Source organism: Triplophysa rosa, linkage group LG25, assembly GCF_024868665.1.
Source record: "Triplophysa rosa linkage group LG25, Trosa_1v2, whole genome shotgun sequence".
In the NCBI taxonomy this organism is placed as follows: domain Eukaryota; kingdom Metazoa; phylum Chordata; class Actinopteri; order Cypriniformes; family Nemacheilidae; genus Triplophysa; species Triplophysa rosa.
This window is the reverse complement of record NC_079914.1, coordinates 1,193,735-1,221,205: the sequence shown is the minus strand read 5'-3', so window position 1 is coordinate 1,221,205 and position 27,471 is coordinate 1,193,735. Positions and strand designations below refer to the sequence as shown.

Here is a 27,471-nt window from a genome sequence, read left to right as displayed (position 1 = left end):
GAGATGTTACGATGTTACAGAGGACTTATTTATTTCTTTGTTCCAACATCCAAGTGGCCTATAGCCTACGTTAGTCATTAATAAATTATGTTAAAACATGTATAAATTACTCATTCTTGACAAAAAGCTGTGTGCGTGCGCACATTTGAATAGCCTAATGTCGGGTTGTAAACGGGTTCGGGCTTTTAAAAAGCTGTCAATCAAAATGTACTTGTCGGGCTCGGGCCGAATTCTGTCGGGCTCGGGCACTGTCGGGCCTAACTTTTAAGGCCCGATTACAGCTCTAACCCATATTCTTAAAGCTTCTAAGAATCCTCTAAGAAAGCTCTTAATTTATCTTAAAAACTTCTACGTAGGAGTCTTAGCTTAAAATCGATTCAGGACCAATCTGAGAGCAACTTTGAGCAAGGAAAAGACAAAAACTTTTTTCTTAGTGAGGAGGCGGGGCTGACCCCGTTGCTATGTATGACACAGTCTTTTAAAGACTGTGATTGGTTGGTTGACCAAGAAGGAAAAAAGAGCGCTTTTAAGTATAGGGTCATTAGTTCGAAATTGCACATGTATTTTTTCCTGTTTTACCGTATGCACAGGCACACACACACACACGCATATATATATATATATATACAGTATAGATATTCTTTATTTTTATTTTTTATTTACCATGCTGTTAATATCAACTTATTTGATAGAAAATGAACAGTGACACAATAAGTTTCTGTAAGTGCTGTAATTGTTTGTGTGATCACTATAGAAGGTTGTGACAGAATCAAATCATCTCTGCTGCTCCAATATGTTAATGTCGTGATTTCTTCTATTTCTGGTGCTATAGCATTTCTGCGCTGTCTTGGAGATGTTAGCATGTCTCTAATAGGATCGGTCACAAACATGAACCCTGCACGATCTAATGTGTTGTGTCTTATTAACTCACTGTCATTCAATTCAATGTAATTTTATTTTATAGCGCTTTTATAATTTGCATTGCATCAAAGCAGCTATACAAGAAAACCAAAACCAAGATAATCAAAAGTTGAACACACACATGCACAAAAACAATAAAACTAAAAAATCTGATCAACCTTGAAAGTAATATGGAAATTGTCATGCATTGCAACACATTTCTTCTCACTTTTCGTGTTTCGTCCATTTTCTCTGCTGCTAAAAAAAAACACGAGTGGAAGCGGCAACAAAAGTGATTATACGTATACTGTAAGTGTTATTTTCCTTCGTAATCCCCGATAAAAGAACAACCTTGAGGCTCGACTGCAAGTGAGTTACCCCGAAACTTATTGCAAAGGCAAGCAAAAATGTTTTTATATGGAATGTTAACATATCCACTAATGTGAGCTAGGGCATATGAAACAAACCAGCGCTGCCCTGTACAGATTTGAGAAGTGATAACGTGAGTTAGTTTCCACATTAAAAGATTGAACCATGTATTTAACATGCTTGCATGATTAAGGAAATGTACTACAGTTTATGTGAGATGTCTATTTGAAAGATTTATTAAGATTCATTGAATGCTGAATGAGCCCCACTAAGTATGTGCGCAAGTGCTGCAGCTCTTCTCTTCAAAGAGGCATGAGCCAGGCAATACGCCCTTTTCACATGACGTCACGCATCTACCGTTCTGCCGCGAAGCTATGGCAAGCCATTTTGTCATTTAATCCTTGACGTTTACTAGTATCTACTTTTAGGCTACTAGTACTTATTGTTTAGTTACTAGTAGCTATTCCATTAGATACTAGTACTTATTCATTAGACACTAGTACCTAAAAATTAGATACTAGTGCTTATTTATTAGATACTGTACTTATTCATTAGATACTAGTACTTAATCATTAGATACTAGTACTTATTCATTAGATACTACTACCTAAAATTAGATACTAGTGCTTATTTATTAGATACTAGTACTTATTCAATAGATACTAGTACTTAATCATTAGATACTAGTACTTATTCAATAGATACTAGTACTTATTCATTTGATACTAGTATTTAATCATTAGATACTAGTACTTATTAAATAGATACTAGTCCTTATTTATTTGATACTAGTACTTATTCAATAGATACTAGTACTTAATCATTAGATACTAGTACTTATTAAATAGATACTAGTCCTTATTTATTTGATACTAGTACTTATTACATCAGTGACTAGTAATTATTCCATTGTTACTAGTAACACATTTCAGATTTTTGCAATTGACTTCTATGGAGATCTGTCATTTAGATATCAACTATTCAGTTCTGACTAGTGTGTCTTCCTATAGTCACTAGTACCTACTTATTAGGTACTAGCATTTATTCATAAGGTACTGATATTTATTTATTAGGTACTAGTACTTATTTTCAAGATACTAGAGCCCGCCAAACAGATACCAATGCTTATTTTTTAGATACTAGCACTTATTCATTGGATACTAGTACCTATTAAATATACACTAGTATTTATTATATTTATACTAGTACTTATTAATTAGATACTAGTACTTATTTATGAGAAACGTATACGTGTTTATCAGCTACTAGTACTTATTAGATTTATACTAGTACCTATTCGTGACATACTAGTACTTTTTTCAATAGTGACTAGTAAGATATTTTATTTTACTAGTAAGATTTGCGATTGAACTCTACAATGGCCATTCTGACTAGTCATTACATATGACAGGTAAAAAAACAATTGTGACCAGTAAGATAAGAAATGTTACTAGTAACAACCGTAAAAGACACTAGTGTCTAATATATAATTACTAGTACTTAATTAATTACTACTAGTGCCTATTAAATAGGTACTAGTATACATTGAATACAAATCCAGTATTTAATAATAAGTACTAGTGTTGTCAAAAATATCGATATTTCGATAAGTATCGATACTGAAGAATTTGAAACGGTTCCAATACCCATGTCCCACGTATCGATATCAGCTGCGCGTTCCCGCTCTCTTTCTCTTTTCCGACAGTGAGTTAACGCACACTGCACGTGAACGCATAACAACAGAGCCCCGCCTCCTCTCACATACTTGACTCGTTTGTGGCAGTTAAATCGTATTTATGTTAGAAAAGATGGCCAGTCTCAGTAACACATCTGGCGTGGTGCACGCTCGTTACGCTTCCCGTGTTTACCATAGCGATCCATGTATGTGCGCTGATCAATAATTTCACACACTCGTTTCATTCACCCTGGTTATATGTTGTTTATGTTAGTAAAGAGTCACCGCAACAGTTCTCATGTTTAATGCACGCGTTTCTGTCTTTATGTGCGCTCATCAATGATTTCATCCACTGGTTCCCGTGGATGGTTAAGTTGATGTTTGAAGTAATGCTGGTGCGAGTAAAGTCTCCACAACAGTTCTCGCGTGTGATGCACGATTGCACTTCCGTGTTTACCATCGCGCTCTATGTGTGTGCGCCGTTCAATGATTCATCCACTCGTCTCATTCGCTCCGATTAAAAATTGTTAATGTTAGAAAGATGTCCAGTGCGGAGTCTCTGCAACACTTCTTGCGTTTAAGTTTGCGTTTCTGTCTATATGTGCGCTGATCAATGATTACAGTATGGGCCTATGTGAATAAAAGCCAATTTAGCCAAATAAAAATGTAGCCTATTAACTAACATTAACGAACAATGAATGAGCAATACATTTGTTCAAGTATTTATTAATCTCTTTTAAATGTTAGTTAAAAAATACAACTATTCATGTAAGCTCCCCTGTTGAAAAATCCAGTATATGCTGGGTAAGGTATGTTTTGATCGATGCTGGTTTGATCTTAAATCAGCATATGACCATCTTAATCCAGCACATGAACAGTTTAAACCAGCACAAACCAGCATCAAAACATACCAAACCAGCTTAGGCTGGTTTTTTCAACAGGGTCTGGTCCATTAATACTGACAAATACAACTTTGGTTTTAAATAGTAAATGTATTCGTAAAATTAACATTAGATTAACAATTAATAAATAATGTAAAAATATATACCTCATTGTCTAGTCTTGTTCAATTTAACTTCAAATAAAAATTAAAAAGGCCTATATTGTTATTGCTTATTAGGGCCTTATTGCTATGGCAGTTTATTCCCCGTGGTATCGAAAATGGTATCGAATATCGATATTTTTTTGGTATTGAATCGAAGTTAGAAATTCCAGTATCGTGACAACACTAATAAGTACTAGCATTTACTGAATATATATGTAGCGAGGAAGGCGGGACGAGAGCCGTGGGGCAGGAAGGCGGGGCCGGTGGCGTGAGTGATAATGAGTATCAGCTGTACGCGCACCGGTCCCGCATGCCTCACGGGGAGCTAGGGAGCATAAGAGGACGAGCGACGGGACTGCCGACGAGAGAGGACCGGGCCCGGAAATGTTGTTTTATTTATGTTTGTGTGGCCGGCAGTCGACCGTGAGGTGGCTGCCGGCCTTTTACTTCCGTGTTATTGTTTGTTTATTTTTGATTCAAGTTTATTGTTTAAATGTTCGCCGGTTCCCGCCTCCTTCCTTCCCTACATTGAACTTTGTTACAATATACTAGTAGTATTAAAAAGATACTAGTCATTATTGTACTACGTACTAGTCAGAAATTAGTAACTGATATCAAAAACAGAATAACTACTAGTACCTATTCATTTGAAGATATCTTCCTCCTTAAAAGGAACTATTAAGAATGGGTTTGGAGATATCTTGATTCAAACACATTATTGCATAAACATGAGTACCCCCCTCAGTCATCCAATCAGAGTTAACATACTAATGCAACGTATCCTTGGGTATCGAAGCAGCACTTCCGCCATGCTTGTTGCCATATTTGTGTCCGACATGGCAGTTAACAACACATCTAAACGAGACTAAAATAACTCGATATTTGGGAAAAACATATATTAGTAGTTGTGATCCTTATTTTCTTAGGCTACCTCCAATTGTGTTTTGTCCCTTACAATCTGCGACGCGTCTGGCTAAACTTTTCCGGACATTAATATCTTGTACATAATCTATCGCTATCGCCATACCACGTGAACCACACCAATATGTGGTATCTGGAGACAAAACATCTATTTGTGAAAACAGGACAGGTAAGTGAATAAACAACGATGATCAAACATGTTATTTTGAGTGTTATTGTTGTCATGCTAGCTAACGTGAGCGAGTTATCAGCTAAAAGGCTAACATGCCGGGAAGCTAACATTAGTAACTGTTACTCTAGATCGAAGTCAACTAACGTTAGACTTAATGTTAGTTGTGTTTAATTGTTTTTGAACCAGGTGTGTGACGTTTCATATCGATTGGGTTTATATCCAACCTGGGGCGCAACAGCACATTTTCCGAGGGGTATGCGAGATCAGTTTTGGATAATAGAGTTAAGAAATTGCAACAAACGCGAATTTAAATGCAAATTAACATGTTTCCTTCAACCATATATTCAATACAAATAACGTGTTAATTCACTTTCTTATAATCGACAATTGAATGCAAACTCAGCTGATGATGGCCATTTGCCTTTTCTAATGATCAAAACAACAGAAAAGCCCACAAGTTAAATTGTCATATCGTTAGATATTTGAACAGGCTCATTAGCTATTACGTTTAACAAGTCAAAGCAATTATTCAATATATTACATTTTTCACTTAACAGGTCAATCATTCCTAGGCTCTGAACACAAAAGCAATATGTCCATGGATAGTGGTGCTGGAGGAACGGACAGTGGCGATGGCACATTGTTGCAACTCAAGACAATTTGCAGCACATAAAACTGCACATCTGCTGATGAGTTAACGTTCTGTTGTAAACAGCTCCAAAGTGAAGGCCAAGAAGCAGAGCCCCAAAAAAGTGCAATCCTGTCAGTCATCGAAGGCCATTCCATCAGATACATGTCCAAGACTGTACTACTGGGTCTGCCAACACCTCTGAGCACTCTTTATGCAAGCCCCAGGCTTGAAATGGATTTGCCCGCACTGCTGGAGGAGGGTGCCGAGACCTTTGAGAAGCTGCATCTCACACCAGAGCACGTATTTGTGATAATTATAGCTATTTTAATAGTTAAATTACTTTTAATATGCCTAATATAAGTATAGGAATGATTTAAAACTAGGAATTGTACTCCAAAATATTTAAAATAAAATGTCTATCTTTTGGGTTGTTTTAATCAGATGGGGTCTAAATAATGAGGACACTGCCAGAGAGTCGTACCTGAGAGCGATGCAGCACCTCCAAGCAGACCTCCACATTGCAGCATCTGGATTTATAAGTAACCCAGAGGTGCCATGGATCGGTGGATCACCAGATGGTGTTATAGATTAAGTGTCCTTTCAATGCAAAAGACCGCACCCTACATGAATGTGTAGAAGAGTCAAGGTTCTGTCTGAGGAAGACTCAAGGTTCTGTCACTGAGGAAGGTGTAATGAGCCTAAAGCTAAATCACAGTTACATGCATCGAGTGAAAGCCCAAATGTGTGTAGCAGAGGTAACATACTGTGATTGTCAAGAACAATTTATACAGGGCATCCCGTTTGATGATACAAAAAGAACAATGTCACATGTCAAACAATAGCTGTCAAAACTAATCTCTTACTGTGTTTGCAACTTACTTTGTGACCCATTTTACTGAGATGACAAATCTGCCAAATGTCTCTTATACATGTACTGTATGTTAAAGATGATGTTTAAGTAAAAATGAAGCATTATCTTTGTCTGTAGTACATATTCAGAAAATGAAAAAATAAACAAAATTCAGAAATAAATTCAGAGTACTCAGAACCTATGTTTTTTATCCTTATGGTTATGTATTTGTGTACAAATTCATCTGACAACACTGAAACATACATATTAAAATAACATAGATTACACAGAAAATAACTATATATAATAATTGGTTCTGCGTTGTAGTTCAGAGTAGTATTTAAACAAATCATAGGATTCAAACATGGAAAAAGTCATAAATATGACATAAATTATTACTGTAAAATGGAACATTCATCCATGTTACATTGTGGTAAACAACTACCATCTGTCTATTCTGTGGGGACAGCGGATAGCCAAATATTACAAAGAGCATAACAAACTGTCACCATCTTGTCAAGTGAGGTAGGTTGTCCTTTAGTGGCCCTTTAGAAGAGAGACATCGGTGTGGTGGTCTTAAGGGTGGTGTATTTGTTTCTGACTGGGCCAATGACTTTCCACATGGATCTGGTTTCAAAATGTAATCTGGTATGGTTTAATTATTTAAAAATGACATGGTAATATTAACTTTTGGAAATTTCCAATGTGGTTAACCATTAAAACGATGATTGTTCCATCTCTAATAGAGACCCACAGAGACCATTATAATTTCCATCACAATCGATAAAATTCTCATTGTAACCATTAAATCCAGTAGAATTTCTATAACGTCTCTATATTTTATTTTAGCACGGATGTCTGTATCTCATTAGATTAGATTTAGCTAAATATTCAATTTTTGTATTTTGCCTCAATAAGTCTTCATTATTTAATATATGTTTGAATAAATAGTATAGGGGCCTATTGAGCAATTATTACCGCCTCAAATTGAAGTAGAAATGTATATTTATTAATAAAAACGTGATATAAAAACGATTCAAATTTTGTTAATCTCAAAATTAATTACAAACATATATATTTTCGTTTCAGAAATAAAATTTTATTATCAGTTAAAAAGCTTATATTAATATAATAATTATCTTTTATTAAAAACGTGTATGAGACATGGTAGATTAAGTGTACACATATTCTACTGTGTGTGTGTGTGTACGTGTGTATGCGCACGTTCAGGTTTTTATACATTGTGGTGTGTGTGTGTTCAGCTTTTTATACATCGTGGTGTCCTCATAGTAAAAGTCTGAACCACATTGTTGTCACATTTTCATGTTCTTTTAGGGTTGGGCGTTATAAACTGAGGCGCGTCTGGCACGAGCTGTGTAGAAAAACAACTTCTTTACACAGCGCGAGCTTCACAGTTGTGAGGCGATTGCATTCTTATTCTGATGTTATATTCTATAAAAGAGTTATAAAGTGAGGCGCGTCTTCTTTATACAATGCGAGCTGCGCAGACACGCGTCTTCATACAGATAAAGTCAGGCGGGTCTGCGTAAACTGCGTGTCCTCTTTATACAGCGCAAGCTCCACAGTTATTCTGATGTTATATTCAATAAAAGAGTTATAAAGTGAGACGCGTCTTCTTTATACAAAGCGAGCTGCGCAGACACGCGTCTTCTTTATACAGTTATGAAGTCATGCAGGTCTGCGCATCATCTTATACAGCGCGAGCTCCACAGTTATTCTGATGTTATATTCAATAAAGAGTTATAAAGTGGGGCGTGTCTCTATATAACGCGAGCTGCGCAGACACACGCGTCTTCTTCATACAGTTATAAAGTCAGCGGGGCTGCGCAAACTGCGCGTCCTCTTCATGTAGCGCGAGCTCCATAGTTATTCTGATGTTTCATTCAATAAAAGAGTTTAAAAGTGAGGCGCGTCTTTATATAACGCGAGCTGCGCCGACACACGTGTCTTCTTTATACACTGGGCTGCGCCGACACAGGTCTTCTTTTTACAGTTATAAAGTCAGGCTAGTCTGATCTGTACAGTGAAGGTTTTATGCAGTTTGTTTTGTTTGTATGTGTTTACAACGTGACTTGCAGCCTGCAGCGCGTCACATGAAGAAAGTGAAATATCTGTTGGAATCACGATCATGTCTATAAGCCATATGTTCTTTGTTTTATGAACTTTAATTTGTATTTTACTTTCTGATTTCCTGTTGTATTACATTGCTTCATTAATATTCATCATGGTATTTGCATACTGAGCATACACTTACATTACAAAACTACTAGTGCCTATTAAGCTCGGGATATCTTTGATCTGAAAAGTTACTAGTATCTAATGAATAAGTACTAGTATCTAATGATTAAGTACTAGTATCTAATGAATAAGTACTAGTATCTAATAAATAAGCACTAGTATCTTAATATTAAGGTACTAGTATCTAATGAATAAGTACTAGTATCTAATGGAATAGTTACTAGTAACTAAACAATAAGTACTAGTAGCCTAAAAATAGATACTAGTAAACGTCAAGGGTTAAATGACAAAATGACTTGCCATAGCGAAGCAGTGTATCGTTACTTCCGCTAGCACTCCAGTTCATAAGGTGGCGGTAATGCACATAAGCTGGTTTGCCAACCGCCAGTAAAACTCAAGAAGAAGTTACTTCCGCTAGCGCCTCAGAATGGAGTTTACCAAGTCCCTTGTACATCTGCCACAAATACGGCTAGATGTACAACGTTGTGACAAGCAGAGTGGGACGAGAGAGATGCTCGTCATCACTCGCGTCACCGGCCTCGCGCAGTTCCCTCACGGACCTTGTCCCACTCTGTAGGGCTGTCACGATTATTAAATAATCGTCTCATCGCGATTGTTTGACCTCATCGCGATGATTTCGGATCATCGCAATTATCGCACATCTCTATAGAAGACACTAGGGGGAGCTGTAGTGTATCTGCATATTGCATATTTTAGTGTATATATGGTTACTAAAGCATGGTAATACTTGTCAAATGTACCACCACAACACAATCACTTAAAAAAAGACTAAAACATATACAAATTACCTGCAGTACAATTTAATATTATTTAAGCAAATCTCAGTGTGAAAACCAGTCTACCAAAATTTCATTAAATTTTACTGTAGTCTCGCAAGTGAGAAAAAAACAGACTAGAAGCTTTTCTATGACCGATAGCATTTTAATGGTGGCTTCAATTCACACCTGATCAATTTACTTAATTTACAAGTATTTGGTGGTTGTATATTGACAGGTAAAACCCTAAACCTTAAATATATGATGACCCAATTTTTTCCGATGTATTTCCAAGAAAAAAACATAGTCTTGTATTCAGAACAATATGGTCGTTTCAATCGCTGAATCAAAAATGTATGAGAATTAAATGTCAAAGCTCAAAAACAGACAATTAATCGTCATAATCGCCAAAGCCCCAAAACAGACAGTTAATCGCCATAATCGCAATGATTTATTAGACAATTAATCGTCAATCAAATTTCATAATCGTGACAGCCCTACCACTCTGTTTGTCACAAACGTCTTGCAGACAAATTTCAAAGCTAGAGAAAGGATACAAATTCTTCTTTGAACAGTACCTGTTTGATTATGAAGGTAAGTGTTTTCTTTTCTTTTTGTGTTAGCGAAGGTGCTAGGATAAGTAGGAATACGTGTTCTGTCAGTTTTTTTCTCACTATTGTTAAATTCCAGCGCGACATCAAAACGGAAGTTCTGCTTCTTCTTCTTGTTTGTTGCAAGACAGATGTTATGATACACTGCTTTGCGAAAAGGCGGAAGTTAAGTGACGTCATTGTGAAAAGGGCTTATAGCGTTCGAATGTGAGCAGTAACGGAGCCTTTTTATTGTTTGAATGTATAACGAATACCCCCTTACTAAACGAGTCAAATTGAGATTGAATGAACTGGTACATGTCTAATAACCTCTGTGTTGCAACAGTGCATGTCAAATTAGGTGACTTAAAAGTTAACATTTGTTAGGCTGTTTTGTTAATAAACTGTTTTCAAAATATAATTAATGAACCCACTGGTTTCTTTTGGCTTCAGTCATTATTCGGATACTCTCAGAGCTGGCAGCATTAACAAATTATATATTGAAATAATTAGTTATCGATCAATATGGGAAAAATGATTGAGTTCAGATTTTTGCCACATCGCCCAGCCCTAAGCAGAACCTTAAAAGAGCGCCACAGAAAGAAAATGACCATCAAGGCAAAAACCAAGATGACATCAGAGGACAGTGGAGGACTTTGTCTCCTACTTACCTTTATACTCAGGGGTAAATTCCTTCATTTCGGGTGGCAGGGATTCGTAAAATCGCTGCTCACGGGTGATGAGTGGTTTGCAGACTGTATGGTCATCATAGCGCATCATGCTGGTGTGGCCGCCCACCTGGTGAACGAACGGCTCCAGGGGAACCCCACCAAGGCTGCCCTGCCCCTGGCTGGCGCTGTGCTTGCCCGCCTCCATAGTGTGCGGGACACACATGGCGTTGGAGGGCCGCGTGGAGCTGGGGGCATGGGCTCGGTCGCGCAGGCCAGGCGAGCAAGGGGTGCAAGGGGGCGGCTGAGAGCGCACGCTGCCGCCGGGAGGGGGTGGAGCCAGTCCGCTGGTCACACCCAACTGTCAACAGATCCCGGTCTGAAGAGAGCGGGAAAGAATCCTTAGAGCAGCCTCCTAGAAGGTAGCGAAAAAGACTAAATTTAGGTTCCAACAACAACATATAAAAAACACCTCCAAGAGTAGACAGAACTTTTTTTGTGCATTACATTAAAGAATCTGACAGAGAGGGCAGCAAACAGCATACCTTGAAATGAAACATAGCATACTGTATGTCTTTAAAGTGATAGTTCACCCAAATATGAAAATTCTGTCATCATTTGCTCACCCTCGTGTCATTTCATACCTGTACAAATTACTTTGTTCTGATGAACACAGAGAAAGATATTTGGAAGAATTTTAGCAATTTTCAATTCTGTGACATCATTGACTGCCATAGTAGGAAAAATTAAATGGTAGTCAAAGGTGCCCCAGAACTTACTCCTACTTTACTTTGGTAGTGGATGATGTCACCGAACTGAAAATTTCTAACATTCTTACAAATATCTTTGTGTTTAACAGAACAAAGACATTTATATAGATATACAACCTGAGGGTGAGTAAATAATGACAGAATTTTTATTTTTGGGTGAACTATTCCTTCCTTCAAGGGGATTTTCTCTCTTTCACTTATCCTGGTGTTGTTCTAAAGCTCTATGACAATAATTCCATGAAAATTGTGATGTATATTCTAAAATCACAATAAAATTTGGTAAGAAACAAACCAAATGTAATTTCTTTGAAAATTGATTTTATCAACATGCTTTGTTTTAAAATGCGTATTCATGACTTGGTTTCAAGAGTGAAGATTTTCACTACATCTTTCATTAAAATAAATTATATTTCAGTTTGTTTTCTGGCAAAACCATACTGAATGCCATAGCTATCTCAGCAGGATAGAATGGCAGACATACTGTATACAGTAAGGGGCGGTTTCCCAGACAGGGAATAGATTAAGCCAGGACTACGGTTTATTTAAATTAGGACATTTATTTACAAATATTCCTTACAAACAAACATTATTTATGTGCATTTTGAGACAAAACAATCGCACTCATGTATTTTAAGATGTGTCAGTACAAGCTGTTTTCAGTTTAGACAGATCTTATATTTATTTTAATCGAGGACTAGTTTTATGGGAGTAGGGGAAACCACACCACAGTGATGGCAAAATGTAAACTGATTAATCTAAAAGTTCTGTCCTTTAAATGTTAAACATATACAGTAGGCCACTGCCAGGTTTAGACTAATTTATTCACTGTGTGCAGCTATATTTATAGACACTTTAGTGACAACCTTTTTGATATTAGTGAAACTGCACACCACCTAAACAAAGAGACATTTATAACCTTCCGTTACTGCATCTGAAGAGTGTGTGCAAGATAACCGTTCAGCCAGACAAAGTCAGTTGGCATCTCCTGATCTCAAAGCTTTTATTACATTGGTATGTATGTTATCAGCTCACACCCAAAGCAGCATCAATGTCTAACAACACGCTCATCCTCATGTCTAACCCTCACATGTTTCTAGACATGCCATGGCACATACATTCATCTCTTATCCACCATTACAAAGAGACGCATGGAAAATCCTTTCAATTGAAATTGTCTTTGAAGTCTTGACACAAATGCCAGAATGACTCTGATGTCCTGTAAAAGCTTAGCTGCCATTGCCAGGATCATTCTCTGCTGAACAAAGTCGGGTAAAAGACCTTTAATAGAAGTATTGATCCTGCAGCACTCAGAAATGCATTCTGGCCATTTATGCTTAAGCTCTACTATGCATCTTTGAGTGTCAATTCCCTTGTCAGCTTAAGTTGCCATCTCATTTTAGACTTTATGAGCTTCAACAATTCCCAGACACCTGCTTGAGACATACAGTACATGAGTGACATGATGAGAAACAACAGGTTTTCTTAAAGCTCCATTGCATTTACGTATATCACAAAGCTTTGTTTGTTTATAGTAACCTCTTTACACTGTCAAAAAAAAGGTTTAAAACTGTACCCTTTTTGTCGCTGGGGTTGTACCCTTTTCTACTTTTACGGGTATACATACAACATATAAATTTTATACCTTTTTGGGTACATTATTGTACCCTAAGAACCTACTGTGTACCAGTTAAAAATTATGAGTACAAAACATTTAACTTAGGGCTGTCAATCGATTAAAATATTTAATCGCGATTAATCGCACGATTGTAATGAGTTAACTCGTGATTAATCGCAACTTAATCGCACATTTTTATTCGTTATAAATGTACCTTAAATGAATACTTTTCAAGTTTTTAATACTCTAATTAACATGGGCATGGACAAATATTGATGCTTTATGCAAATGTATATTGTTTATTATTAGTGAAACCATACTCAACATAGAGCATGAAGACTAGACATGTTTCAAAGGTCATAGATGTTTTTCAAAGAACTTGTACATGTCTATTAAACACATGAAAAAAAAACTGGAAAAACACAGGTTCCCATTACTTCTTTCTCTGCACTGAGCTATTTACTTACACAAGCATGTTTACATTTTCGCAACTGTGATAGCTCGGTGGAGGCTGTGTGCAATGCAAGGCATATGCTCGAACGGAAGCTGCCTGGCCGCGGCAATCATGTTGCGTGCACTATCGGTGGTCAGTGGGCTAATTTTGAGTTCAATATTCCACTGTCTGGCTACCTGCAGAAAGTGCTCCGCGCAAACGTCAGCATAGTGCCTCTCGTCTGTCTTCATGATGGTCAAAGCGTACGACCGTAGTTTCCAGTGTGTCAAAATAATGAGCCGTGACCCCCAGGTAGCTATGGTTACTGAGGGAAGTCCAGTAATCTCTGGTGAGCGCAACCGTGTCTTATCGCCTCCTCGACTTTCGCTTTCTCCTCTTCGTAAGAGTCGTGAATCTTGCTTGTAACAGTGGCTCTCGAAGGTAGTTCATATGTGTAATCGTTAGATGCGATGCAAATAATTTCAAGTAGACCCTCGTCCTCCACTACATTAACTGGCCTACATGCTGTAGCCACCCATTTAGCTGTCGATGTGGTGAGTCTGTTGCTTGTGGAGTTGTCCATCCGTCTCTGCTGAAAACAATCTAGTGTGGTGTACCGCGAGGAGGAGAGCTCTCTGCATCAGTTGTATGCTTCGCCATCAAGTGATATTTTAAACTCGACGTGCTGCGGTGATAGCTTAATTTACATCGACAATAAATGCAGATCACTTTAGTCTTGTCGACAGAACCATCAGACATCGTTTTATATATGAATTTTACGTTCAGAAGACCTATTTATTTCATCATTTCTGTTTGTTGCTGCATCGTTTACTTTCTCAAACTACGGGCAAGGCCAAGGGTCAAACAGAAAATGCGTGCTGCGTTAATCGCACGTTAATAAAATTAGTGCCGTTAAAAGGAATTTGCGTTAACGTGTTATTAACGCGTTAATTTTGACAGCCCTAATTTAACTATATACTTTTAAAGGTACACAATAGGTCCAATAATGTACCCAAATAGGTACAACATTATATTATGTGTTGTATACCTCTAACGGTACAGAAAAGAACCTTACCAACCTAGCGACAGAAAAGGTACAGTTTTTTTCTGACAGTGTAGCAGGTCTGAATAAGTCCAAAGCAGAGGATGAATTTAAGTCAGTCAAAAACTGCTCTCAGAAATATTGGTGGCACAAGGAAGCAGTTACTTAATAATTTAAGGGACTGAAACTTGAATAACGTTCTGACATAAACAGCACCTGTGTTTGTTAATCCATAATGTTTTTTCTATGCCTGTTGTCACAGCAGGTTGATTATGTTAATTACTATACTAAATATTTGGGCCATCATTTTTAGTTTTGCAAATTAAAAGGGGATTCATGCTTCAATTGAGCAGATAGAAAGACAACTGTTACAAGTTAACACCAACCCACAGTTACAACAACAATTGTGTTCTCAGCTGTCATACACAATAATAAAACCAGAGTCAAGGTTACAGCTCATATCACAAAGTCATGTGCTTGCTTTGCATTGTAACACCCTAATAAAAACTCAACAGCAACAGTGTCACACATTTAAATAAAATCAGTGTTAAAAAACTGAACAAAATGTATATTTGTTCTATTTACATTTACATTTATTCATTTGGCAGACACTTTTATCCAAAGCAACTTACAAGTAGGAGAGCACATAAACATTTTGTCAACATGCTAAACAGTACCATTAGTTTACAAGGCTATGCTACTTGAAGGATTAAAACTGGAGTAAGCAAAGGAGAGAATGCACAACAATAATTTTTTAGACACAAGACAGATAGTTTTTGGTTAGTCAAATAAATGCGGAACAGGTATGTTTTGAGCTGTTATTTTTAAAGTTGTGAAGGATGCTGCAGCTCGGGTGGAGGCTGGCAGTTCATTCCACCACAGGGGAACCAAATGAGTAAAGGTTTTTGCAAGCGATTTGGTGCCCCGCTGTGATGGAACAACCAGGCGTCGCTCATTTTCAGACCAAAGATGACGGGAGGGGATGAAGACCTGGAGTTAAGGTATTTTAGCTTTAATATAGACTAAAGTCTAACATATCAGAGCAATCCTTATCATTTAGGTTGGTGCAGCAACATCATGCAGCTTCGTAAAATACTGCTGTAACAAAGTTCAATGTAGGGAAGGAAGGAGGCGGGAACCGGCGAACATTTAAACAATAAACTTTAATGAAAAATAAACAAACAATAATCCAAGAATAAAAGGACCGGCAGCCACCTCACGGTCGACTGCCGGCCACACAAACATAAACAAACTTAACAGTTTCCGGGCCCGGGTCCTCTCTGTCGATGGTCCGGTCGCTCGTCCTCTTATGCTCCCGAGCTCCCCCGTGAGGCATGCGGGGACCGGCGATCGCACAGCTGACACTCGTTGCCACTTACGCCGCCGGCCCCGCCTTACCCGCCCCACGGCTCTTGCCCCGCCTTCCTCGCTACAACTGCATTACAAAAGAGGGGTGTCAAACTCTGCTCCTGGAGGGCCACTATCTGGCAGAGTTAAGCTCCAACCATAGGCAGTTTCTTTATTAGGGCGATAGGGTGATGCACCACCAAAGTGCGAAAACATTCAACCACAGTGTTACGATAGCTGTGTTCTGCCTTCCAGTCAGGTCAAGTCATATTCTGTGGGGTACCGCTCTTTTTCAGGGCGATTTCACTGTGGCTGAGAACAGTGGTGTTGTCTATTTTTTTGTAGTGAGCATACTCTTATTTTTCCCTCCCAGCCTACTCACCCGTCCCAGATCGACAACCCATGAGCCCCACCACACTCACAAATGCATAGAATATGCCTCTACAGTATATGTAATCAGGAGCATTCTGAAAGATTTGTTGCAAGTAAGATTTCAATAGCCAATGACAGCTGGGGAGACTTACTCGTTTTGTAAATCACTGTCTCTCAGCCAGTTAAGAGTTACATTTACATGGTTCCAGACTGCGCCTAAAATGGTCGCCAAAAATATATTTGCAAGCGATATTTTTGTGGAGGACCATGCAAATTTACTCGTTTTTAAAGTGTTTCCAACTGAAGCGCCCCACTTTTTAAAAAATGCCAGCCTAGGGAGAGAGAGCTGTGGAGGTCACACGGAGAAGTTCAGGGAATGTATTTGTTATAAGACACCGCTTTGTCATTTCAAATCCGTTCACAGCAAGAATGAACGACAGGCGAATTCTCTTGTTAAGTTTTATTTGAAGTTATCTTTACGTTGTGTTTTGAATATGCAAAAAAGTGTCATTGTTACAAACTAGAATAAACATAACAACGTAACAAGCCCTTTCGTAATAATAAAATATTAGTTTGTTTATATTAAAGAGACTTTTTCTATTATTAATTTGTTATAAAATTGCAGTTTAGTTTTGTTATTTGAAATAAAACATTATTTTACTTTGTATTATACAAAGAAATGTGAAGCATTTAAGAAATAATGCAAGGGATGTTGTTCATTTCTAATTTGTTTCAACTCATTTTGTAAAAATAAATCGTGAGTAAATTGTGAATAAATCGCATCGTGAGATCAGAATCGTGAATCGCATCGCATCGTGAGCTGAGTGAATCGTTACATCCCTACCGGTGAATCATTTAAACGCCTCTGATTGGTCAGAATATTCATACCCTGAACTTGATTGGCTGTAATGCTCAAAGCTGTAGCAGAGCAAAGAAGCTGTCATCCTCATTCGTTAATTTTCACCTAAATCTTATTTAGATTGTGACTGTCATAGCTAGTTTTTTATTATGCTACTATTTTTCCTCTTTTGTCTTGAACTTGGAGAGCAGATTTGTTCACCTTTTTTTCCAAAGCCTCTGTTAATTTCCGACCCTGATGTAAACAATGCATGTTATTATCTGTTAATGGAGCCTAACATAAACTTACACAATGAAAAGTTGTTTAGGAATCCTAAAGCCAAGGCTAAAGAGGAAAACTTATTTCTTCCTTCTAAAGTTTGTATGAAGTACACCTGCTTATAATGTTAAAAGAAATAGAGGATCTCTCCCAACACTGTTTATATTTATCTAAGTTTAGAAAACACTGGGAAAACTTTACATTTACGCAACATTTAAAAGTGTAACGTTAGAAAGTAGGTAGATAACACTATAATGGTATGGTTCAAGAAAAAAACGTACCTGGCTGGGTCGGACTTGAAATGGCTAGCAAGCAAGCGGTACTTTTGAATATTCCATTTGTTTAGCAAATTGCAGCGGTCCATTTGCTTCTTTTCTCTCTTTCGTCAGTCTTTAAAAATAAATCTCAGATTTCGCACTGTACAATCCATCGCACAACTTTTTTCGTTCTCATTCTCAACTAGACTCGCTTGAATTTCGTGTGCGGTGACGTCACGTGCAAGCATGGGCCCCGAACTTCAAAATAAAAGCGTTGTTCAACGAAAGGTGAAATCAGATGTCAATCAACATAAGTAGCGAATCAAATTTTGGGGTGGCACCCAGGGTGGCCAATTGGATGTCAGGTGTGTTCAGTGCCACCTTGGACCCCCCTCTGGCTCCGCCACTGGTATACAGAGCTACTTTTTTTTAACCTTTCATACTTAATTAAAAGAAGATAGTGATTTTAATGTAAACACGGATTAAAATGTTAAAAAAACAATATTTATTTATAAGATGTAGTGGAGTAAAAAGTATGATTTGCTTTATAATGTAAGAAAATACTAGAACTTATTGTATATTTGCAAAGTTTGCCAAAGGATTAATAAAGTAATCCAAAAAATCTTTTATTAGATTAATAAAAAAATAATAGTTAGATTAGCCGACTAATCGAAAAAATAATCGTTAGATTAGTCAACAATTAAAATCGTTAGTTGCAGCCCTACAACATATTTGTACTATGCCTCACTATTGCTTTGTTAGATATCGCTTGATATGCCAATGTAACCTAACATTACGTCTCTAATAGGGATGGGCGATATTATATCGTTTGCGATATACCGGTAGAAATTCCCCACATGATAGGAATTAGTCTTCCCGCGATATAAACGATAAATTCTAGTTGATGACGTATTTTTTTAACTAAATCAAATTTGAACATCTGAATTGATACTCTAGTGATACTCTATGTCCTATTTTTAAATACGCGATGCAGTGCTTCTCATCTGCTATCAACCATTCTTCAGCCTTGTTGTTACAGGAAGCACAAGCCCACAGTCACCTGCCAGAAAGGTGGTGGACACCAGCATATGGAGTTTATATAGACCCAAAACTCACACGCATGGAATCCAAACGCGCATAATAATAACCACGCATGGAAAGCTGCTCCGCGAGGGCGCATTTAAACTCCGCGAGCGAGCAGAACAGTATCCGCAAGCGGAAAAGAACCCAATTCTCTCTATGCTCTCGCAACTGCTCAACACTTGCTCGCTCGTTGAGTTGACTTCTGAGACTTTGGAGATGTCTCCGCTCATTTGATTGGTAACTTTTAACATGCACTCACTTACATGCAGTCACCTACAGATTACATGTCTTACTACCGTATGATTAGTGTATTACCTTGCCTTAGCTATGTGTTAGTATTTTAACAAGTGACATTTTGATTTCTTACATCTGTCAACAAAAATTATGCTGTAGCAGTTAAACTTACATGTCATGTATGACCTATTTAAAACATACTATAATAATATAATTAAATGTCTCCTGTAGTCATTAAATTTGAGTTATCTAATATCTGTTTACTGGCATAGCCCGTTTTAATATTTTCAAAACAAATAAAGCAAAACAAATAAATTATTTAAATTAAATTTTAGAGAGTACATCATATTGTAATTTATAATAAATTGTGCTTTGAGTTATACTGTTGTAGCCATTTATTAATTCTCATTTTCATGAAAATTATTAACAATACAAAAGCAATTATGAATAAACATACCAAACTATTTATTTTTAACTTCCTGTCAATATGCTAAATATGTAGAGTCAAAGCCAAGGGCATACATAACACTGTAACCCAAGTTTCAAAACGGAAAAAAGTATCGTGTTATGCCAAATGATGACGTCGGTACAATGGGTAAGATACAGGTCGGAGACTGTAGGTGAGTGCATGTTAAAAGTGACCAATCAAATGATCAGAATAGTCTGCCATTGTCCCGCCTCCAAAGTCTCAGAAGTCAACTCGACGAGCGAGCAAGTGTCGAGCAGTTGCGAGAGCATAGAGAGAATTGCGCGCGCGCGCGCTCGTCAAAGCCTCTGCTCGCGGACTGCGTTTTTGCACACGGAGCATAAATGCGCTCTCGCAAGGATTCTTTACCGTGCGCAGGGGCGCAACTGCACATTTTCTGAGGCGTATGCGAGATCAGTATTGGCGTCCCCCATCGGCCACCCCAATATAGAAAACACACAACAACAAAAAATCCGCAGACAAGTTGTACGTATATTACCTTTGGAGACCTATTTTACATCATGTGACTGTGACAATCAGATTTGCATCTATAACAGAAGCATAAAGGTTTTCTTTTACAGAAACACTTTTCCAACTACTTCACAGTGTAACAGATACACAATTCTGAAAAGATAAATAACAATCTGAAAAATAATTAAACAAAGGAGCAAAAAGTAGTAAAAGTACATAAAGTTTATGTTCAGACATTCACAATAAATTAGGGCAGAAACTAACGATTATTTTAATAACCGTATAATTGGACGATTGTTTTTTTTTATTAATCGGATAACAGTAAACAGTTTTTAAATTGATATTTTGCTTATAATAACTAAATAAGACTTCAAATAAGGCTATTTATTGTATTCTTTGAAAAGTGAGTTTCACTTATGTAGTCTAGAATTTTGACATTTAAAACCTTTAACAATAAAACTTCGAGTTGTGGCCCATTAGAGATGTGCTGATGAGGAAATAAACTTATTTTGATCTTTAAAGTTATACATTTAGATTATTCCCTTTCCTTCAACAAAAAGTATTATTAACATTATTTATTATTATCAGAATAAGACGAATAAGACATATCACATGATATACTCGCGTTGTATTTTTTTGTTCTTTTCCCACTTAGGCCTACTTTAAAATGAATGCTTAGTTTGTGGTTCATTAATATGTAATAAAAACACAACAATAAAATTAGCCTATGTTAAATACCTTTACTGTGCATTTATAATTAAAATATTATTGAAAAAACGAATAAGATGGATAACAGATATTATAACGCAAATAAATAAAAAATCTTTCGATTTTCCCCTTGCTTTAAGCATTTTTAGTTTGTGGTTCACATTTTATGAAAACATCATTAAAGTAAAACAAAGACAAACTCACTTACATTGAACGCTCAAATTATTTTTTATTAACAAACGTTCTTTTGCGCTCTTGTCTCTGTCATCCTGTCAATCATTGCGCTGTTTCAGTGTCCACACGCAATATCTCCGGTGCTCTGTGCTGCGCGCTGTTTGCAGAAGACTCAACTGCTCGTGTTATGTGAAGGACACGGACCTGACGTTCAAACTGCACAGCTCGCGTTGTCATATGGGGAAAACGCGTCCGACGATTAATGAAGAACCCGATAATGCATGATAGTGGGAGACTTAACAGCTTTTACAACCGTCTCAGACTCTCCCGAATGTAATTATAAAGCTCCTTCACAAACATAGATTTATTTTATAAGCGCCAAACATGTAGGCCTAGAGGTGACCTGATATTGTATTATAATATGAACTACCTCTCAGGCAACGTTAAATAACTTGTTTTTTACTTGTCAACTTACTTTTCATTTTCATGTTCTGTTCTGCACTTTGGGAAGTTTCTTTGCTCGATCCATTTGGTCATTTGACTGTGAAAGAGTGATTGGTTGATATAATAACTTGATTAAATAAATTATATATTTATTGAACTCGTTTAAAATGCTAGACAAAAGTGAAACTAAAACGTTTTAGATAATGACTTTTTCGTTATATTTTTTATAACGTTTTATTTAAAAAAACGTTAAAACATATTTTGGCCCTATGTACCGCATATACTGCATACCCCATTTTTGCACCCCTGACCGTGCGCGTATACTGTTCTGCGCACTCGCGGAGCATAAATGCGCTCTTGCGAGGGTGTTACGCTCATGGAACTGTTCTGCACGCTAAAGTCACGCACGCGCGTGTGGTTTTCTTACACGCGAGTTTTGGGTCTGAATAAACTCCATACCAGCAGCTCATTTGCACAATGCATGTGTAACAACTTCACAAGCAGACGGAAGGACGATGCCACACATGGAACTGAAGGAGACTGGTGATAGTTTATTGCAGTGAACAGGTGAACAGAATACAGGTAAGTAAATCCAAAAACAACAGGTAACATCCACGGGTAAGTAATTCCACAAACAACAGGTAACATCCACGTGTAAGTAAATCCACAAATAACTGGTAACATCCACGGGTAAGTAATTCCACAAACAACAGGTAACATCCACGGGTAAGTAAATCCACAAACAACTGGTAAGTACGAAGTCGGAGCTAGAGCAAACATAATACAACTAGATTTGACACTGAACAGAACAAAACACAAGGAATATAAAGAGTCCAGGGAATGAAGATCAGGTGTGGGTGCAATCATGAGTCTCAGGTGCGGTTGTAATCAAAGATGGTGACGAACTAGGGATGTAACGATTCACTCAGCTCACGATGCGATGCGATTCACGATTCTGATCTCACGATGCGATTTATTCACGATTTACTCACGATTTATTTTGAAAAAAATGAGTTGAAACAAATTAGAAATGAACAACGTCCCTTGCATTATTTCTTAAATGCTTCACGTTTCTTTGTATGATAAAATAATGTTTTATTTCAAATAACAAAACTAAACTGCAATTTTATAACAAATTAATAATAGAAAAAGTCTCTTTAATATAAACAAACTAATACTGTCTGTGCTTTTCTTGGATTTTTTTGCATTTAAGAAATATCAGCATCCACGTTTAGGTTTGCAGTGAAAATAGCGGCCCTGCTGTTCCAAAAATGTATTGCGATTCAGTTCAAGCCTCAACCGATTTGAATCGTCGCTCATTATAACCGATTTTCAACCGGCTCACGGTGAATCGTTACATCCCTATGACGAACTGGTGCAAAGGACTGTTAAAGGTGTGGTGAATAAGAGTCCATGGAGTGAAAACACGGAGAAAGCTGGCAGCGGAACACAAGGGGGCAGACAGGACCATTACAGCTTGTTTTTTACATCTTGTCAAAAGAGGCAAAATAGGTCCCTTTTAAGTTTTTACATTGGGCCGTGAGTGTAAATTTTAGCATACAAGCATCTGAAAAAATATTGTCCTTATTCTTTTCTGAGTTCGCAATTTTAAATAGAAGTACTTTTTCTACTCTTTTACCTTCATACAAACTGTAAAGTGTTTACTTCCAGTTCATTAAACAATCAAATTTTGGAGTCAGGCTACATTTTCAATCATGCATTAGGCAGAAGCTTCTATCCAAAAACTTACAGTGCATTTAATTTACACATCTTATCAGTTCCATTAAAAACTATAGTCAAAGTCAAAGTAATAATTCAAATTATAAAGCCATTAAACACTCAAGGCAAAAGAAAAACAGAAAATACAGCAGTAACACAGAATCTTTCAGACAGCTTTCAATGTTAAGACTCTGCGAATCTGCCCAGTGTTATTTGGAAAGAGTCAGTCGGACAAACAACACCAATCAGCTCTTAAGATTTTCCGATGTGCTTGAATGTTGTTCATTTTGTGGTAAATGAGATTTGTAGGGCTCATCTGCTTACATCACTTATCTGTGTGTCAGTACACAAGCATGAGCTTCAGTTGCTATTTCAGTAGGTCTTGTATTCACTGAACACACCTCTCAGTGCCTGTTGCTTTTTTAGCCATTAGCCTATGTGTGAACAATGTTTGTGACCATAGGCTAGTATCAGTTTGTTTCATATTTCATGTCTTGTCCTCACTAGACCTAGTCTTGTGTAGCCACTTATCGCCGCTTTCTTTGGCCAAGGCCCGCCCAAGAGGCCATATGACTGACAGGTAAAGCAACCAATCATGTTTTGTTTTGTGCCGCGTCATGTTTAGAGGCGTGGAAATGTCCCCGCAGTAACAGACCGGTGTACATTCACGAACGTGTCAAAGGTTAACAGAAACAACAATGAGTATAAGTTTATGCCATGAACCTTGCATACTTTTAAGAATTAGGCATTTAGTCGATCGTGATTAATTCTTATAGCAACCGGTGTAAACATGACAGCTTACTTCTTAGATCCGATGGCTTCGTGTTGTTTCCAGGCGGACCGTTAAAGAACGTGATACACACGTCTCCCGGAAATCTTGTGAAATTCAACCAATAAGATGACGACTTCAAACGTGCTGAAGTGTTTCCAGAAAAGTGTGCCTTATGCATCAGACATTTAGCCAATGGTCCGTGGGTGTGACGTCTGAGGCTGAGAACACACCAGACCCGGTTTTGGCCTGGTGCTCATCCCAGCTCCAGTTCAGCTGTATGCTTGTCCGTGTGCCACCTAATGATGCTAGAGCGGCGGGCTTGGCGATATACACTCACCTAAAGGATTATTAGGAACACCATACTAATACGGTGTTTGACCCCCTTTCGCCTTCAGAACTGCCTTAATTCTACGTGGCATTGATTCAACAAGGTGCTGAAAGCATTCTTTAGAAATGTTGGCCCATATTGATAGGATAGCATCTTGCAGTTGATGGAGATTTGTGGGATGCACATCCAGGGCACGAAGCTCCCGTTCCACCACATCCCAAAGATGTTCTATCGGGTTGAGATCTGGTGACTGTGGGGGCCATTCTAGTACAGTGAACTCATTGTCATGTTCAAGAAACCAATTTGAAATGATTCGAGCTTTGTGACATGGTGCATTATCCTGCTGGAAGTAGCCATTAGAGGATGGGTACATGGTGGTCATAAAGGGATGGACATGGTCAGAAACAATGCTCAGGTAGGCCGTGGCATTTAAACGATGCCCAATTGGCACTAAGGGGCCTAAAGTGTGCCAAGAAAACATCCCCCACACCATTACACCACCACCACCAGCCTGCACAGTGGTAACAAGGCATGATGGATCCATGTTCTCATTCTGTTTACGCCAAATTCTGACTCTACCATTTGAATGTCTCAACAGAAATCGAGACTCATCAGACCAGGCAACATTTTTCCAGTCTTCAACTGTCCAATTTTGGTGAGCTCGTGCAAATTGTAGCCTCTTTTTCCTATTTGTAGTGGAGATGAGTGGTACCCGGTGGGGTCTTCTGCTGTTGTAGCCCATCTGCCTCAAGGTTGTGCGTGTTGTGGCTTCACAAATGCTTTGCTGCATACCTCGGTTGTAACGAGTGGTTATTTCAGTCAAAGTTGCTCTTCTATCAGCTTGAATCAGTCGGCCCATTCTCCTCTGACCTCTAGCATCAACAAGGCATTTTCGCCCACAGGACTGCCGCATACTGGATGTTTTTCCCTTTTCACACCATTCTTTGTAAACCCTAGAAATGGTTGTGCGTGAAAATCCCAGTAACTGAGCAGATTGTGAAATACTCAGACCGGCCCGTCTGGCACCAACAACCATGCCACGCTCAAAATTGCTTAAATCACCTTTCTTTCCCATTCTGACATTCAGTTTGGAGTTCAGGAGATTGTCTTGACCAGGACCACACCCCTAAATGCATTGAAGCAACTGCCATGTGATTGGTTGATTAGATAATTGCATTAATGAGAAATTGAACAGGTGTTCCTAATAATCCTTTAGGTGAGTGTATACAGTATATATATACTGTATATATATATATAATATCATTAAAATTTGCTTAGCATTTCGTGGCTATAGAGCACTGTAGAGATGATGTATTTTTGTATGGAACCCTGGATGCGAGTTAGCATTTTAGCACTTCCGGTTCCAGCGCCCTCAGTCTATGGGTTTTTTGAAAATCGCCTGAAATAAGATCTTTGGTTAAAAAAGCAACACTCGTCAAACATCATCACTATAAATATACGCTATTATTCTGAAAATAGCTGAAAAGGTTTGAAGAACAGCGATAGAATATCACCATTGTCATTTCCTGGAACTGTGGCTGCATCCGAAATCGCCTACTTCCATACTATATAGTAGGCGAAAATGAGTATGAGTCATGAATAGTATGTCCGAAACCTCAGTATGCAAAAAAAGAGTAGGCGAGAAATACCCGGATGGTCTACTACTTCCGCCGAGATTCGTGTGTGTGTGGATCGGATGGACACTTATCTATCCCATGATGCGCTTGATGAGCTTGATTTCTCGTAATGAGAAATAGAGAGCGGGTGAGAAATATATATTATTTATATAAATAATATTTATATTATTATATTTGCTGTAGCAACCACATGACGAGTGGAAGAGAAATATAGACCTTATTTAAATACTTGAAATTGTTAAATATTGAAATATGATATCTGAAATAAATGAGGATGAAACATCCGTCAATGTTTAACGCGCAAATCCATCAGTGAAACGGCACACTACAGCATATAAAACATTTAAATAAACATCAGTAAATAATGAAAACTTAATGATATAAGAAAGCTAAATACTAAATAAAAAAGCTCTTGTTGCAGTAACTTCAGTCATTGGCGTATTAACCCTTACAGTCCTTAACAATTCCATTTGAAACAAACTGTTTAAACCTACATTGGCTTTCCTATTCAGATTGCATAAAAACTTTACTTTTTCCGACTTCGTTGATGTGAAACTTACTTGTTGACATTGTCCAGATTAAAATGTGTACAGCTGCACTAAATGCGCTTCAGAAGATGTGCACAGGAGCGCAAATGAATAGATGTCTCTCCGCAACCGCGGCAAAACCTGCGCGCGCTCCGACACAAGCAAGCGGGTCATAGCCAGTTTTGATTTTACGTATCTGTTCATTTCAAATAAGATCCATTGCAAAACCCGCAGAATAACCTGGGTTTTGCCGTGCAGGCCTGCGCTCGAAACGCACCAACGGAAACGTATGCCAATATTTCTGTTAATTAAAATCTTTTAAATAAAACCATCCACAACTGAAAGGCTACAACTAGCAATCGTTATCGCAACTCTCATATTTATTACACCTATATTTGTCAGAGTGACGTGCACTACCGCCGGTGGCAGTTCGCACACGTCATGGCACTTTACCACGCGGTGGTGCGGTTGTTACGGCAACCGTCACAGCCCTATAAGCTATCAGTTATTTATCAGCATGAGAAATACGTGTGAGCGTGTGAACATACTAAAAGCGTGTGTCTCACGGTGAATGCATTTGCATGAGACTTCAGAGCCCTGTAACATGAATAGTTTAGCGGGCTGTGCGTCAGTAATAACGGTCCGTGGGGAAACGCAGTGCTCCGTGTGTACTGTAGTTAAATGGATTAAACGAGGCTTCGAGGCAACAAAAATTGCCTCGATGATTTTTTGTATTCGAATAACTCGAGTTACTCGAGGAATCGTTTCAGCCCTAGTTGCGTTTATAAATCAGAATTTTAGCAGCGGTTAAAGTGACTGCTGGTGGCATCCCATTGTAAAATACAGCCATGTTCAGACTTTACTACTTTTTTGAAGCTGCTAGAGTCTGTTTTACATTATAATCCTATTGAGTAATCCGTGTTTACAAAAAACGACCTGAGCGCTTTTTTAAAGCGGCCCTAACACGCACGGTTTCTGCCAATCTCATATTAATCTTGAGTACCTATAGAGTAGTATTGCATACTTCGTATCTTTGAAGAGTATTTAGTTTGATCACATTTATAAAAGATAGATACATCTGTACGATTTTTTTCCGAAA

General features: G+C 37.9%; 2 protein-coding genes across 2 annotated transcripts in view; one reads left to right on the top strand and one right to left on the bottom strand.

Moving 5' to 3' along the window:
• The window catches only part of ccdc66 (coiled-coil domain containing 66), a 114,621-nt gene that overhangs the window by 17,393 nt on the left and 69,757 nt on the right, over positions 1-27,471 (top strand). The gene's annotated exons all lie outside the window — the stretch shown is intronic.
• Positions 1-27,471, bottom strand: part of ip6k1 (inositol hexakisphosphate kinase 1) — a 75,058-nt gene that overhangs the window by 36,584 nt on the left and 11,003 nt on the right. Inside the window, exon 2 of the mRNA XM_057325561.1 lies at positions 10,860-11,271. Within this exon, the coding sequence (XP_057181544.1) occupies positions 10,860-11,082 (223 nt within the window). The 5' untranslated portion in view covers positions 11,083-11,271. The remainder of the gene's footprint in view (positions 1-10,859; positions 11,272-27,471) is intronic.